The 18,204-nt window shown below is 34.9% G+C and overlaps 1 protein-coding gene across 1 annotated transcript; it reads left to right on the top strand.

Moving 5' to 3' along the window:
- Nucleotides 1-1,321: 1,321 nt before the first annotated feature.
- LOC145694192 (uncharacterized) lies at nucleotides 1,322-14,599 on the top strand. The gene is made up of 3 exons (XM_081770306.1): nucleotides 1,322-1,677; nucleotides 8,518-8,728; nucleotides 14,319-14,599. Exons 1-3 carry the CDS (start codon nucleotides 1,522-1,524, stop codon nucleotides 14,537-14,539), a joined length of 588 nt encoding a protein of 195 aa, XP_081626432.1. The 5' UTR covers nucleotides 1,322-1,521; the 3' UTR covers nucleotides 14,540-14,599.
- Nucleotides 14,600-18,204: the final 3,605 nt, after the last annotated feature.

Consider the following 18,204-nt stretch of genomic DNA (forward strand, 5'->3'; position numbering starts at 1 on the left):
TGTCACGCCGTTTAGCATGCCTAAGACTGATACATCTTGCGTTTAAATATCAATATGTTCGTCAATATATTTATGCAACCCGCAAATCTTATATATAAAAGAGAACGCACAAATCCTTTGTTACCTCATCACGCTAATACGGCTGAACCAATTTCTTTTATTTTTGGGGGGTTATTAGGATTTGGACCCTAGATGGTTTTTATCATATCACTTTAATTTTTAATTACCAGTGTCTTGAGATAATTGACCATTCAAGTGTCCATAACGTACAAATCCTTTGTTAGTTCATCATAGGTAAAAATAAACGTATTTATATGCAACCCGCATGACCGTGTCACTCGGCGGGTTAACATAAATGACAGGCGATATAATGTTAACATTTACTGCAATCTACTATGGTTTTTATCATATCACTTGAAAGCGAAAAAGTAAAAATTATCTAAGTAACAAAGTTTATTGCGTTCCGGGGTGACCGCAGCGAAGCGGGGCGGGTTAACATAAATGACAGGCGATATAATGTTAACATTTACTGCAATCTTCTATGGTTTTTATCATATCACTTGAAAGCGAAAAAGTAAAAATTATCTAAGTAACAAAGTTTATTGCGTTCCGGGGTGACCGCAGCGAAGCGGGGTGAACGCTGCTAGTCTTATATATTTACAAGTTGACAAATTAGTGTTATTCACAGTTTGCTTTAAATTAAGGATAGTCATTTCTTCGCTTCTACAGGACATATATAGTCGTGCGTGTGTGGACGAGACAAGTAATTTGAATGCTAATACTCCAGATTTGAATCAATATGATTGAGTGACTTGGAACACACAACAGATTACTATGATGGTATCGAATCGAAGCCGTATTTCCTTAGAAAAGTTAGAAGTAGCGAAAAATATATAAAGTCCTTGTAATAAAAACGATTCGTTCAAAAACCCTATGTTCTTTTCTTTTTCAATTTGAAAATGCGGTAATCCTACTAAAAGCTATGTTGAAAAGGGGGAAGGGGACATAAACCTAAGCAGGCATGAATGAATTAAAAAAAAAAAAAAACAAGAGAAATGTATTTAAGAAAATAATCAACAGTTTGGATAATGCGGAAGATTAACTAATACCAATTGAGCATTATGCAACCCATGTATAGAAAGATTACTGGAAAATAAGGGGATTACCAGAGAAAAGCATACTGAAGGAGTATCCAATTCATGTGAAGATGAAGGCAAGACATCCGTTATCTTGTAACCTCAAATTTCTAAAAATATAGGACACAGACAAGACTGACCCACTTTTAAGTACAAGTGTTTTCTCTCTGATCTCCTACTTTCCGGCGGAAGTGCATTTGTTAACCGTGAGATATAACATGATAATGATACCAGCATTATAACTGTCAAAACGCACGTACGGGCGTGGGCTTTTCCCTGTACTTTAGCAAAATAGACTAATTTAAATATTGCTTACATTCCCTTGTGCTTTGGTGGATGCATTTGTATTCTCATCCAGAGAAAGACTTTCACAAGGAGAGAGAGTATGAAGAACTGGAATTCTATTGGATGTGCAATTGTATTACTGCTATTGGTCGGAGGATATCAATCAAATCTTATCGGTCGTCGAAGTAGAAGCCATAAACGATCACCACGTTTGTGCGATAACGCTGGTACACAAGATGATATTAATTGGGATCAAGTAAGTTGTTATTGGTATTATGATTGTTTTGTTGTCACTACTGATTTTTTTTTTCTTAAAACGTAATCCAAAACCTCTCCTTATTAGCATTAGGCTATCTGGTTCATGAAGTTTAGAACTAAAGCCATTAAAGTACACAATTAATTAAAACCTCAATATACCAGAAAACTCTCAAGCATGGTATCACATCGGTTGGGATCGAAGTAAGAATTCCTTGCACCAGAGGTGAGGGCTCTACCACTAAGTGCTTACTTCTGGTGCACGATCTCCAGGCAAGTAAGTTTGTGGTGGACAACATCGCGTCCGTGAGTTTTCTTGGAATACTCCCGTTTCCTCCCCCATTATCATTCCAGCAATTATTCCATCATTCATTTGCTTCAATCACATCTTCCTTAGCTTAAGGGGCATAATCATGGGACGTTAAACTGAAAGATTTCGTTTTCATTTTTTTTTTCAACTGAGTGACCATGTCCAAAATTTTTGTTTTGCAAACACTCAATTATACTATAGTATATTCAGCATAACAAAATGTAGTCAAATAATTTCCTCATCTTCGTAACAAATCAATGAAAAGCATGTGCTTATTTAGTTTCGTATAATCATTCAATATGGATAGAATATCTGGTAGACATAGCCTCTTAGTTACAGAGAAAGGAATTCATTGATGTTCGTTCAGTGCGGGAGACTCGGGTTCGTTTTCCAGTGGGAGCTCAAGTTCTTTGGATGACACGCTAAGCTGAAAGTCAATGTCTCATATAACCTTGATGCTGAAAGGAACGAAAGCAAAGGGATTAATTGACCTCGTTTCTTAATTCTTATGTTCTTCAAGACGATGATTCCCTGTATTCTTCTGAAAGTAAGATTTTTGAGAACGGAAATAGCATTCGTGGATAGAAACAAGTTCTCATATACTTTTTATTTTCCACCTTCTCTCCTTCCAAAAGTCCAGAACTGTTTCTTTCTCTCTTTCTTTCTTTTTCTTTTCTTTTCTTTTTTTGTTGATTTGCCTAAATTTGAAATCAAAGAATGAGACCAATGAAGTTGGAAAGTAAGAGAAAATAATCATTTAAGAATAAAAGTGTTACAAACTATCAGGAAATATATTTTAGTACATGATTATACCAAACTAGTTTGTTATATAATACAACCAGAATGGTAATGAGTTAGTTTTAATAATGACTCTACTAAAAGTTTACGTTGTATCTATATACTATATTCTTAAAATACCATATTTCAATCTTTATTTCGAAAGGGCAGATAAAACGCAACGATACTTATATATATGTCTTTGCAAATTACAAATAAAAGATAGGTTAATGGAGCGGAACAAACTTGTCTTTAACATTGAGGGGGACAAGTAAGACCGTTCCCATAATTTTTTGTTTAAACCGATGTTCAAAATATTTTAAAGTTGAAAAACAATGCTGTCTTCAACATTGGGAGGCGGTCAGATTTGAGGCTTATTCTGGGGGGATGAGACTTGTTACGGTAGATGAATTTGATTTCTGAGGAAACCTGTTGTATATTATACAGCAAGAGACACCAATTTCATATCACTTTCCTTTGTGGCAGTCGGACACAAATCATCACATTTCTCCCCAAAAAACACATTTCAAATAAGATTATTGGGGGAACAGTCCCCTCCAGTTCCAAGATTGGATGGGACATGTCCCCCTCATTCCCCGGGATTTGTGCCAGTGGGTTAATGTGTACTAAGACCACGCTGTCGCATAAAAACTCAACATCGCATCTTCACTGGATATGTAATAAACACTAATCATCTTTTTGTCACTAACATAAGTCAAAAAATGCACATAAAAATTACAAGTACCGGTAAATTTCGTTGAAGAGCATCTATTTGTCAATTAAAAAAAAAACAAACTAATAAGCTATATGAAGGTCAATTAAATAAAAGACGCTACCGAGGTTATATAAGTGACCAATTCCATCATACATGGATTTTGTTCTAATAAGCTTCGTGGTTATTAGACTCAAAGCTGTTTTAAAAATTAAAAAGATTTTAAGCGCTTTTGGAGCACGCGATTTTCAAGCTCATGCAATAGTTGTTACTTGTCACTCTTTATGGAAAAGAAAAAGACATTCAAAATGTAGTAACAACCAACAAAACGTTATATAACATTGTCATACTAACTTTAAAAAGAAATGACTCGATGCTGTTTCACAAAGTTCAAAATTTTGAGAGAAGAACCCTTTTTTTTTTAACTCGAGCGTCTAAGAAAGCCAACAGGAGCATCAAAATAATACTTTTCATTAAAAATATTCTGACTTGATCTGAGAATTTAGGTCGTAATATAAATAACCAATTATAATGCTAGGTTAGTTATTATTATACGGATGTGTTACGAGATTCCACAGCGGAAGAGTGTAGCAAGATAAAACAAGAAGCATTGTGCTAGATTTATGAGTAGGTCATAGTCAAAAAACACATAGTATTTCCGCTTGAAATATTTATTAGTTTTTGAGGACAAATCTTTTAACACATTTCATGTGAAATACTTGTCTCAAATCTTCTAAGAAAAAATGTATTATTTTCATGTGGATAGTGTGTACGTATATGATCATATTTTTTAAAGAAATCTCGCAGAAGCCAGATACTCTAATCCAGCAATTCCCAATCGGTGTGCCGCGACACACTGATGTGTTATACAATCCTATATGATGTGTCATGAAATTTTAGACTTTAAAATTATGTAGCATTTAATTAGTTACGGAGGTAACAACAATGCTGAGTACTACATACAGTCACGCAGGAAAGGAAGGGGGGGTAAACCCACGGGATCCCCAAAACTTCGTACTCGACTAACATTTGTAAACTTAATTATCATAGTGCTTAAAGATTTAATTTTACCTAATCTGTATTCTTTCTTTCGTTATAAAAATATCCCAGTTTTATGAGATTTTCTGAGAATATAAGTGAGAGTAATAAACAATTACTTATCGTCTTTTCGGATGGAGAATAACATAGGTTTAATACAACATAGACGTATTGGACTCCCCCCCCCCAGAAAAAAATTTGGACTCTTCCCAACAAAAAATTCTGGGAGAGTCACGTTACTTTATAGAAACGTAGTCTTACAATATTATTACGAATAAAAAACTCAAACACGTGTCGCGATGTTGTGGATGTTGTGAAGTGTGTCTTGAGCAAACGGTTGTGACCCACTGTTCTAATCCGTAGTTACGTATGCAGCGAATATTTAAGCATAGATATTCTTCATTCCTTTGAATACTTTTTTGTAAGCCTATGGATTCTAATACTTTCGATTGCTAACAGAGGGTTTTGGCTATTTGATACACCATTTAAGGATTTTTTTTTTTTTTTTTTTTGGTAAATTTCGTGACAATATTATTATCTAAACTAAAATTTTAATTTATCTACTGTTTCCATCTCAAGCCATGTGAGTTTGTATTGGACGCCATAGTGTCTATAGGTTTTTCCGGGTTTCTTTCGTATCACCCACCTCCTTGATCTCACATGACCTAGACATCGTATTTGGAGCTCTTCCACTGCGGAAACTTTCATGTGTTTTGTGAGATGTGGATTCACTATACTAAATCAAAGCTGGCACCTTCAGTCATTTTGTCTTCATAAGGATAGTCTTCATCCTCATGCGTCCTCATTTCAGTACATGAAAGTGAGTGTTAATGAAGGTATCAATATTATTTGAGGATGAGGGCGAGTGAGAGAGAACTATTGATTTGAGGGTTAAGGTAAGTGAGGCAAGGAGAGGATTATTATTTGAGCATGAGGAGTTGTATGACAATGAGGTCGAAGGAGGGCTAGAGTGAGGGAGATATGTGAGGGCGAGAGCGAACGAAAATGAGGGTGAGTAACCAGAAGGATCCGTATTAGGGAAAACTCTCATCTCTTTGCTGAACTCGTTGGTTACAGATTCCGTATAGAATATAAAATAAACTGATTTAAGAACCTTGGCACTCTCACTTTGGGAGTACCATAAGGTCTCTACAGCAGATCCTTATTAGTTTTCTGGATTAGAATCTTTTATTATTATTATTATTATTATTATTATTATTATTATTATTATTATTATTATTATTATTATTATTATTATTATTATTATTATTAAGTAGCTATCTATCCATTTCGTCCGAACGACGCAATACCAACACGCAAATACACCTACAGGACTCTAAAGGCGAGCATGTCCTTTGGAGTAAGCAGACCAAGCGCTGTTTGGCTTCCATGATCTTGCGGGAACCTTTAAACTAGAATACGAGTAAACTAGAATGCGAGTGTTGAGTCCAAAGCAATTTATGTTTTCTTATTGAAAATTAATGTTACATATTTATAAACCTCTTTGGCAGAAAGAGCCATTGTTAAGATTTTGGGGTATCTTTGTGGTCTTTGTATTTGTAATTTGTTGATTTTACTGGAAAAATTATTATTATTGTCATTTTGTTTCTTAAAAACAAATGAAGGTCTTAGTAATTTGATTTTTACTGAATTCTTCTTCAAATCTGATTTAAATATTCTTTGTTTCGAACAGCTTTCTGTTATTGTTACATGGTTACTACACGGACCTTCTTTCCGGGAGAACCGGATTCAATTTCCGGTAAGAAATAATGCGTTCCGAATTCCACGTTAATATATTAAAATCTGCGTCTCATGTTCACGGAGGTGAAAAAGGACGTTAAACTATAAACAGTTATCCGAAAGAAAAAAGAATAAAAGAGAATTCAGGGTAAAGAACTAACAATAATGCCACTAATGCCCAAATTTGGTTAAATTTCAAATTGCGATTTTTGTACTAATCTGAGGATACTGAACCTAATGGATTTGAAAATGCTGGATCTGATGTATTTTCAAACATACCCGTCCATGGAGTCACAAGAAAAATTACCTCTAAGTTGGGATACTTATGTCTATTTACGTCTTAAATTTCAGATCAATTTTGTAGGCATCCTATGGACGGCATGTATTTAAAAATAGTCCTATTGGATTCAGCATCCTCAGATTGGTATAAAAATTGCAATTAGAAATTTAACCAAGCATGGGTATTATGGCCGTGTGCACCAACGAAGTTCAACTGTTGAACGAGGGTCATAACCAAGCTCGGTGAAAAGGTCTGTTGCACCAATGATGGATACACTTCGTTTTAGCTTGAACGGCCGAATTTAGGGGTTTAAACTTCGTTGATCCAAGTCAGTTTGTAGTATTAGTGGAATTTATTATTGTGGTACACACAATGTCCGAAAACAATTATATAATCTTTAGGATTTAGAGTATTTAGAGGAGATTTTGCCTCATAGAGTAATGAAAGATGGCTGTAATCCATTTGAAATGTTCAACGAGAAAGATTTTCGAAAAAGATTCCGGTTGAATAAAACTTCAGTTTTAATGTTGTTGGGGAATATTGAAGAGCAGTTAAATTTAGGACTAGCTCGGGAGAGTAATACTCCCAGAAGGAGAAACTAAATACGCCGTTCAAAGTGGTTGGCGTTATCCGCTTCTTACCACGTTGCATATACATATATAGAGCAGAAATCAAACGCTTCCTGATGTCGATCCTCGTGGTCGAGCGTGCTAGCGCTACGGGCTAGTAGCGAAAACTACTTTTGGCGTGGACTCAAACCCGGCCCAAGGAAAGTTTTTTAATTTTTTTTAATTTTCAGAACACTTTTTTCATTAAAATAAGATGAAAATAATACTCGAAAAAGTGATTTATTTACTTTTGTGCAGATAAGTAGTAGTAGTAGGAACGGGTTAGAAGCCCCACAGGGCTCGTTTTGTTCCACCTTGACCCCATGATATAAATTTTCTGACCAATACACAGCTGGCTAGGGTAGCGCGCGAAAAAGTACTTCCGGGAGTATTACTTTCCCGAGCGGGTCGTGTTAAGTTTCCCAACAAAAAGAAACAATTGTGTTTCGCCTTTAAATTGCTTGCTAATTACATTGCATTTATATCCAACTGGAACCTTCCATCCCCATCAGTCCGTTTACATTCAGTAATGTCTTTGTATTTTTTCCACTAATGAAATTACATTCCTCGTGTTGGGAAAATTTTTTTGCTCGCGGTTTCATTATTTTTTTCATCACAATTACGATCAATGAAGTTAGACTACTCACAACTCTATGGACACAATCTCGAAAGTCGAAAAGACTGGCACGCGGTATGCTTTCTTCATTTGTTACTTTGTTAAACGAAGATTAGAGACAAAAGACAAACAATCCGAGTCGATTTTACAAATTGACCGAAGTTTACGTAAACGAGATGTACTGAACTTGGACTTTCAATGGTGCAACAAAAGTCCTGGAACGACGTTTAAACTTGAAAGTTTAATGTTGAACGCGTTTGAGTGAATGCCCGTTTAAAGTTCATTGGTGCACACATCTGTTAGTGGCATTATTGTTAGTTCTTCAATACTATTGACGTTAAATTTGGTTTATAAGTGTTAAAGTTATGCAGGTCTGAAACAAGTTTAGACCCTGCCCCAAATAACTGCTATTGCATTACACTTGTAACTACTATTTGCTCTATTGATTCATGTCCTTGAGTGGCTTCTAGGGAAAAAACAACAACTGCAATGATGTGAGTTATCACTGTCATAGCGTATTGACTGTAGAACCCCTCCTCAGAAATGCAGAAATGTCGTTTATTAGTTAGTATTGATATCCATGCTAATCTTATGGAATTAGAAATAGAATTATTGACTGCAAACGATTAATTCTGATTGTAATAAATACAAGGTTAATAATTAAAAAGTAGTTGCAAAATATTTCTATTTCCTTATATATAGAATAGTGAAAAGATTAAACTAAATATCTTTATTTTATTTTTTCTTTCTGATCAAATAGCTATCAGGAGAATGGAAGACAATGAGCGCAACCGAAGAATTTTGTGGTTGTTACGAGTTGAAGATAGAAACAAACAAGACAAACACGGTTGTTTTGACAGTCACCAGCAATGTGGATGGAGATGAAGAGAACCATGAGATTGTATGCAATGTCATTGGACCCAACGCGTGTGCTTTTCAAAATAGAGATGACTACACAGGCAAAAAGTCTGGTAAAAAAATATTTTTTTTCTTTTTTTTTTCTTTTCCAGCCCACTTTTTAACAGTTATTGCAACAGTTATATAACTGCTCACGAGTAGGATGATCAGGGTCTAATTAAGGATAACGCAACCGGCGGTGGGGGTATGAACTCAAATGACAAAGTATCTCGCGAAGAAGTCATTAAGGAAGAAAATGTATTTGTGTGTGTACTGTTGTCGCTCAATAATAATAATAATAATAATAATAATAATAATAATAATAATAATAATAATAATAATAATAATAATAATAATAATAATAACTTTAATTCCAGTGCTGCGAATAACTTTTAGGTAAAAACACAATACTTTGTTAAAGCCAATATTCAATCAACTACACCGGACCGCGGTGGCTAAGTGGTAGAGCGTTCATCTCTGGTGCATGGGGTCCCTGGTTCGATCCCAGCTCCCACCGATTGGACTTTGTGATGGACAAACACCGTGTGCGTGGGTTTTCTCGGGGTTCTTCCGTCCCCCCACTTTCTTCATTCCATTATTTCCTCCATTTGTCATCATCACCGTCTCCTTTAGCCTACAGGACATAACCGTGGAACGTAAAACTTAAAGAAATAATTTGATTTACAATAGACCAGAAAATGTATTACATTTAATATATAATGAAACATAAGATGGGATTCGGGTGTTCAGTGGTAGAGCTCTCTCTGACGCATGAGGTTCATGTTTTGATCCCAGTTCTCGCCAAGTGAGCTTTGGGGTGTACAAACACCGTGTGCGTGTTTTATTGGTCTTCTCTCGTTTCCTCCCACTATCTTCATTCTATCGCTTTCTGCATATAGCCACGTGGGAGCATGGAAAAAATTCGAGTTTATTCTCTACAGTGGGACAAAAATTCAAAATACTAATGCTTCCCTAATTTATTATTTTTAAAATTTCTAGTATTTTTTTCCCAACATATCTTTCTGTTCATTATGACTTCCTCCATTTAATTTGGAATATTTATTACAAATGCAACGTTATTGAAAATAATTAAAAATTAGGATTACCTACGTGACAAACGAGACTGTATGCTGTCGTGAAAGTGATGTCTCATTTCGGAAAATGTATCTGTTTCTGTTGGTAAGAGCTCTGTATCGAAAGGGAAATTTTGTCTCGTCTCGTGGACAGCACTAAAGTCTACACTTATTATTAAAGTTTAATGGAAAAAATGTTTTAAAAAATCAGACATATAACAGTCGATTGATCTTATTGCGCTGAACAGAATGATTTGGGTAAGTGTAAAAACTTCATGCGTAATTTTCGAGAAAGAGGAGAAAAACAAATTTCTTTGTAACCCTAAAATTTTGATGCTGTACATGCCTGATAATAATACTGAACTAATTTTGAAATATACTACCATTGAACTCTTTATTGGGACACTACCAAGATAGTATACATAAAATATGGTTGATCAGATGAAGCCAAAATTTAAATGAAATCTTTAAGTTTTACGTCCCACGAGTATGCCGGCTAGGCTAAAGGAGACCGTGATGGTGAGAAATAAGTCAAAATGGTGCAATGAAGAAAATAGGAAGAAACGGGAAAACCCCGAAAACCCCCACACATTCGGTGTTTTTCCACCATAAAGCTCACTTGGCGCGAGCTGTAAACGGACCAAGGACTAGTGATGAGCAAATGCAAGACCAAGACCAAGACCAAGACCGGGTAGTCTTCGTCTTGGTCTTGGTCTTGTACTGGAACCCTTGGTCTTCGTCTTGGTTTTGCACACCCAGTCTTGGTCTTGCAAGAGTTTTGCAAGTCACGGTTTTAAGAGCTAGGTAAATTTTACTCTGGATATAAGGGATAATAAATTCTGCAATGCGCCAATAGTAACGAAAATACAATATATGTTTCTAAAAATAATCCGCCTTATGCAGAGTCGTTTGGAGGAATGATTAGCGTGATCCTAAAGGCCTGACTACTACAGGAACCTTATGTCAGTCGAACTCTTTAGTATGGCTCTAATCACGTGTCAAAATGACTCTGCATACGGCCCAATATAGTTTACCTTCGTGTAAGTAGGATGATAGTGTACAAGATAAGCGATTACCTTTATTATTTTTTTTAATGGGTGTCCATGCTTCACTACTTATAAGATAAATTACAACGTTTCGTAATATTTTTATATTTTTTAACAGATCCAAAACTCCACTGGTTCCCAAAGTGGGGAGGATACCTCTGAGACGCATGAAACAAAATCAAGACAGCACAGATTACTGAAACACCAAGAATAGCAAAATCATTTATGCATTCTAAAGGCGTCAGATTTTTTATTTTTTATTTTTATTTTCAACCACGATTAGCTAAACTTTGTATTGAACAAACTTCCAATTAAATGTTGAGATTTTGTTTTATTCATTCCAATATGTACTCTATCGAGCAGAAACATGGACATAACGCAAAAGCGATGAAAAAAAAGGAGGCTTTTGAAACGTAGCCATGGAGATAAAAGGTGAGAATTAGTTGGGTTGAAGGACAAATGAATAAGAAGGTGTTAGAAATAGTAGCAGTGGGGGAGAAAAGAAGAATTTTATATGTAATTAAGAGGAGGAAGAGGAACTGATTGGGACATTGGCTGAGGAGGAACTGTATTATGAGGGATTTGCTAGAGGGTATGGTGGAAGGAAAGAGAGGGAGGAGCGAAGAATGTAGTTGAAGGAAGGTATTAAAACAGAAAATTGCTACGTCAAGAAGAAGAGATTAGCTGAGGACCACCGTATATCGAAGCTTCTTTGTTGCAGCAAGTGACCTGCCAATAATGGCAGAATAGTTATGATGATGATGCTATATTTATAAATATTGGCGAAAAAAGAGAAAAAAAAAATAAAATTATAATGATTATAATCAAACCTCTTAATATTTTAGAATAATTTGAGTGAAAATTGAAAACGACTCAACTGTCTATGTCTTTTTGTGTAAACTCAATTTATATAAATAATTTTTACCTATATCAGAAATAGAAAATAATGGCATCAAATTCCAAGTTATTTCAAATAACTGTACAAAATCATTCTCAGTTGTGAATATGGATTATTTATCGTTGTATGATGTTATATTGCCGTATACCCAAGGAAGCTAAAAGCTATATTAATAAACAATTATTCAACGTATAAGTATTCGCCCATGAAATCAAACTCGCATTCACATGCACTGTTTTTGTCAATGTCATGAGAATGTTATTTCAATATTAATTTTATGAGCATACATTAAAAATTTCTAACAGGTGCTTGAGCCTCGGGGCCAAGGTTTCGGATCCATGTGGTCGGTACCTATGATGTAGGGAATTACCGATGTTCAATACTACATTTCTCTTTAGTTTTGGAAGAAGAATAGTAATATGTACAGTTTTAGTAATATGTTTTGAAATGAAATAAAATATCTAGTTCAACGTCCCACGATATGCACCGATACTAAAAGAGACGATGATGATGAGAAATCAATGAAATGGTGGAATGAAAAAAGTAGGAGGAAGCGAGGAAACACCGAGAAAACCCACGCACACGATATTTGTAATCCAAAAAAGCTCATATGGCGCGAGCCGGGATCGAACCGGGACCCCATGCACCAGAAGTGAACGCTCTAGCACTCAGCCGGTGTTTATGAAAAACTCTTGCGCAAGAGTCTTGGTCTTGGTCTTGCATCGGGATTCCTGGTCTTGGTCTTGCATGCAAGACTCTTGCAGAAACTGCAAGACCAAGATTCTTGTGCTCATCACTACCAAGGACCCCATGCACCAGAGGTGAACGTTCTACCATTGAGCCATGCGGCCCTCTAATCTTAGAATTATCAACTCTTAAATTTTTATTTCTGATCAACTAAAATATTGTCCAAAGATAAGGGAAATGTTAGTAAACACTCGTTTTATATGAAACAAGATGTTCCTTATAGTTTTTGAGGTGCTGAAAACGAATCTGATTTTATTTTTTGTTCTGCAACCTCAGATTTAGAAATAACACCAGTTATAACAGATCTTGGCCAAAATTTCAAGAAAATCGCAGAACTTGACACTGGATGCCTATGTGCTTTTCTCTTAATTATCCCAAAATAACAAATGATATCTCGTTGAAAAGCTAATGAACACAAATTCCAACGAAAAATATTTGGACCCATAACTCTCAATTTGTAGAAAGAGAACAAAACATATTGAAAAAGTGGTGAAATACTTTTAAAAAAATTGTAAACTTTTCTCAATTTCTTCATGAAACCAGTTTTTTTAAAACCAATTTCCTCAATGTTTTCTTCTTCTACAAATTGAACGTGATGGGTTGCAAATACATTTCGCTGAAATTTGTGTTACACAAGCTTTCCAACGAGGTACCGTTTGTTTGTTATTCTGGTATAATCAAGAGAGGGGACACAAAGACTTGAAATGTAAAGTTCTACGTTTTCCTTGAAATTTTGGCCAAGGTCTCTTAATAAAATTATTTAACTGGCAATATTTCTAAATCTGAGGATGCAGGATAAAACTAAGGTTAGATTCGTTTTCAGCAGCTCAAAAATTACAAGAAACGCCTTCTTTCATGCAAAAGAACATTTTTTGAAGTTAAATAGTGTTGAGCAGTGAAATAAATCAAATCGAACTGAACAATAATATGCTGAAGAGGAAATCTCATGCGTAGGTTTCGAGTATATCGAAGAGGACGAAAACGAAATATTTCATTCGTTGTCAAAAATAATTTATGGTTTATAATTTGCTGAAAATAAATATTATTTATCTACTATCGTCCTACATGTAGCAGAACACACTGTAAACGGGTAGATTTATCTATTTTTGTTTGTCTTTTTTAAATGTGTAATATTTTCTTCTTAAATAATCAATACAACGTGGCTGCGTTCTAATTTTATAGAATATATAATTATGTTGTATATTCCGAATCTCTAGTTGGAGTTACCATAATGTAATGCCTTTCGAGTTGGAGTTACCATAATGTAATGCTTAAATCCCTCACCTAGATAGAGCCGAATATCCATAAGCCACCTCCTTGTCCCCCATTGTTTTGTATCAAAAATGTTCAATATTTTAACCCTAATGTCGAGCAATCTTAATCTCATTGGAAATATAGAAAATAGAAACTCTTTCAGTAGATGTTTCTGCAAAAGATTCTAAAATCTATTGGGAACCCTTGGGAATTTGTATAGAGAAATTAACAATAGAAAGCAACCATTTTCAACATAATAGATTTCGTACCATAGAGTTTCAGAAAGTACAGCAGTAGGTAAGCTTTCTTATTTCTTCTCTTGACTTGTAATAATACAATTTAATTTTTTTTTATCTATGTGACCTCACTTAAGATGGGCCACTGATGATGTCATTAATTATATTAGCAAATGACTACATGTATTGCTGCAGACGTTTTGCGCTTCCTTTTTTCTAGGTCTTCTCCCTCTTCTTCTCCCATTTTGATGACTTCATGTAAGTAAATATTCCTGAAGAAGAAGAAGAAGAAGAACATATTTTATATTTTTATTTTGTTATTTTGACGTAATTTTAAGTTAAATTGAAGATAAGTTGGCATGGTTTTATCTTCCTATGCTTTTAACAGTGAATGGGTCTACTCTTTTCAGAGCAACATGTGTTTATTCAGAAGGCTGAGCCAGGGAAGTATGTGATAATGAAGTATTGTCCAATGGAAGGATCCCCTTCCAAGTTGCAGTGGGCAGAGATTAATATTTGGCCAAATTCCAACTTGAGTACAGTGGACCGAAGTGTTATTAATCAAAGTCTGAAGGAAAGTGGCATTGACCCAAACGAAATGTATGAACTCAATTCGTGCTCCTGTAATTGATATCTCTTGAAAATTATATGTCAATATAAACAGAAATTTAATAAAAAAAACATATGTGTATTGTTAGTTTTAATAATTATTACAATATATTCACTCCTTTCATATTTATTCGAATCACTTTACTCATGAAGTGTATAATTGTCTTGTATAATTGTAAATTTAGATATTATGTGCTTCTTCATCGAGAAAAATAATAACGGTAAATAATAATAATAATAATAATAATAATAATAATAATAATAATAATAATAATAATAATAATAATGTTCTTATTAAATGCACAATAAAGTGGGTTGAGTCTCAAAGGAAAAAATGTGACAGACTAAAAGCATTGGGCGCTCTTCCTAATGTTGAGAGCTAAAGTTTTTCTCGTACCAGGGAAATGGTTTTGCTATAATCTATTGTAATCAAGAATCGTGTCCAATGTTTTTATATTTTCCTCAGACTAAAAGCATTGGGTGTTGTTTCTAAGGTTGAGAGCTAAAGTTTTTTTCGTATCAGTGAAATGGTTTGCTATAATCTATTATAATCAATCATCGCGCCCAATGTATATTCTTTTCCTCATTTTACCCCACCGAAAAGAAAAGTATTTCTTCCGTTTAGTGCATTTTATAAAGTTGCTTAAAAGTATTTTTTACAGTTATTATTTTTTTATTACTTACTACTTTTATTACTTTTTTATATTAGTTATTTACTGAGATGTTTTCAGATTCAATCAGTTCTAAATTAAATCTTAGAAGAAGGGTGTTGTAGTAGGATCCTAGTATACATATATAGTTATAGTAATTAATGAACCTTAATTATTTGCTTCACGATCGTAGTGATACCACGAAAGAACTCTGTTTCAGATGAATTGATGAAATAGTTCCTAATTTTTCTGTTAGAGGTACCACGCAAATCTCGAACCAGCACTAACTCATTCTCCCATCTATTGCAGTAATGCTTAATAAACTTATTTGGTAAATCTGAACTCTCAAGTGACTTGTTCATGTAAGGTTAATAAAAACGTCTATAGTCGTCACAACAACCAATCACTTCTGTGAGGGTCTGGGTTGAATAAGCAGCTAGTGGGTGATAATTATTTCTATCTAATTAATTTACATTAAAACTATTAGCTACAGCTAAAATTATACGAAAATATTGCATTCTTATTGGCTTTAGATATGTATACGAAATTTCAGAGCTCTATTTAAGGATGGAAGTGCGAGAAATGTAAGATGCAAAATTTGACTCGAAAGTAATGAAATGTTTTCAGAGAAATGTAAGTTTCCAAACTCCCTGCCATATTTATTGTTTAATTTCAAAGTATATCCAACAACCGAGACTCCAGAGTGGCCTCACGTGACTTTTATGTGTTACAAAACATACATCATTTATATTAGTGGTGGGCCCCAAAACCGGTTTTCGGTTTTTAGGAGAACCGAAACCGGTTTTTGAAAATTTTCAAAAAGCCGGTATTTCATCGAAACCGGTTTCGGTTTTCTCCAAAACGAGTTCCGTTTTTGTTTTTTTTTTTCAAAATTGGTTCTATTTCTGACCAGAATAGTGTTTGATTGTTCTCCAAAAACCGATTCCGTTTCCACAATATTTTTATGTTTTCCAAAAGTTTTCATCGAAACCAGTTTCAGTGAAAACCGAACCGGTTTTGAAGAAAACCGAAATGTCGATTTTCGGATTTCGTTTTTTCTAGAAACCGGTGTCCCGTTTTTATAAAAACCGGTTTTGCTCATCCCTAATTTATATATATATCCAGATCTTTATTTTGCAGTCTGAACGTCTTTGTATTGTGTAAGAGAACATAAAGAGCAGTAATACGTTTATGCTCTAATGAAAGGAGGAATGCAAAGTAAAAGAGATCGCATTGGCTGATCCTAATAAGGAAGTATTCGTTAAAAAAAAAAAGCTGTAAAAGAAAGAGATTCTTATGACCAGTGGCATACGCAAACGGGGAAGTAAAGGAACAGATTCCGCCTCATTCAACAAAATATGAAATAAATAAATAAATAAATAAAAGTTGTTTCAAGATATACAGTGAGTCTTTAACCCGTAACTGCTGTTGTGGGTCTCACAGACCCGTGAAGAAAATTTTACGTTACGTAGTACTACTTTCTAACACGTGAGCGCTGTTGTCTTCCGAGTAGCTGCATATCAGTGTGAACTGAGATTGGTGGCAGAACAGTTGTGATTGTTTAACGCCTGCAGTTAGATCTACACGTTGTGGGTGGGTCTATGTGACCCACAACAGTGGCAGCGTAACTTTTTTCATTTTGCTGTGCAATCTATTTTAGTGATATTATTTGCTGTTTATGCAGTGGAGAGGGAAGCAAACACACGAAGTATTTCAGTGACAGATCCACGATTTCAATCGTACATGCAATCTGTTATAGACGAAGTTAGTGATAGTGATATTTCTGATAACGATCCAGATTATGTTATCTCACATATCCCAAAGAAAGGTAAAGCAGTAATTTTGGTATCATCCATGCACCATACGAGGGAGAATGTGGACGAACTACCAGAAATAATAAGTTATTACAACATGACGAAAGGTGGAGTGGACTCTTTAGATGAAAAATGCAGTGTCTATTCAACTAGTTGCCGAACACAAAGATGGACCATGGCTATATTTTTTCGCATCCTGGATATTGCAGGGGTGAATGCTTTTATTTTGTTCTCTGCATTCCCACAAACTAAAACACTTTCCATATTAGACTTTATGAAAGCTGTTGCTCGTGAACTTGTCCAGCTCAACATCAGAAACAGATTGTCAAACCCTCACATGAGCCTGGAGTTACGAACATCCATGTCGAGAGTTCTTGGTATTACCGAACAAGAATCACACCAACAAGCCAGGGAGGGAAGCAGATTGGGAAAAAGGAAGAGACGTCAATTCTGTGGCTCAGCAAAAGACAGGAAAACACAATACCAGTGTGTCATGTTTCAGACCTCTTTGCTTAGAATGCGCCAACACAATGTGCACTCCATTTCTGAATCTTGTGAAAAAATGAACAAAAAAGTACAGACATGTTTACCTCCTCAAGTTTTAGTTATTAGGGAGTGAATTGTGTACGTATTGCAATATTTCCTTTTTTGAACACTATTAAGACAAAAGAATATGATTGTTGTGTCACAACCAGCATTGTTATGCACAGAAAAAAATGTAATTGTTTAACTACTTTATTACAAACAAAAAAGAGAGCCATTTCATTTAATTTAATTTTTCACCAAAAAATTCCTTTTCTTTTTGGTATTTGCTACTGTGAAATATTCCGAGGACTGCAAAACGTCAGAAAATACAGATATTTGTATTATTGAATCAAGCTAAATAGTATCATTTATAAACATAAAATAGTGCTGGGTCTAATAGACCCAACAACAGTGTTAGTGTAACACAATTTTACAACAGTAGTTAAGGGCTAAAGTAAGTCACACTTTGAAATATGTGTTTAAAAAATGCTATACATATCATATGAATGTTTTTTTTATTTGTATTGGGTCTGATGATGGAAGAATTGGCGAAATGAGGAAGTGGGAGGAAATGTTAAAAACCCACGGACCGGATGTTGCCCACTATAAACTTACTTGGCTGGGGATTGAACGAGGGACCCTAAGCACCAGAGGTAAGCGCTCTACCACTGAGCCACCGTGCCTCCCTATTATGTTGT

This window comes from Thermobia domestica, chromosome 9 (genome assembly GCF_964235325.1).
Source record: "Thermobia domestica chromosome 9, izTheDome1.hap1.1, whole genome shotgun sequence".
Classification (NCBI taxonomy): Eukaryota; Metazoa; Arthropoda; class Insecta; order Zygentoma; family Lepismatidae; genus Thermobia; species Thermobia domestica.

Bases quoted from the DNA above. Each gene is read 5' to 3' on its own strand.
- LOC145694192 (XM_081770306.1), top strand. From the start codon at position 1,522: ATGAAGAACTGGAATTCTATTGGATGTGCAATTGTATTACTGCTATTG. The intron at 1,678-8,517 runs GTAAGTTGTTAT...CTGATCAAATAG, and splicing joins ATGATATTAATTGGGATCAA to CTATCAGGAGAATGGAAGAC. The intron at 8,729-14,318 runs GTAAAAAAATAT...TACTCTTTTCAG, and splicing joins CTACACAGGCAAAAAGTCTG to AGCAACATGTGTTTATTCAG.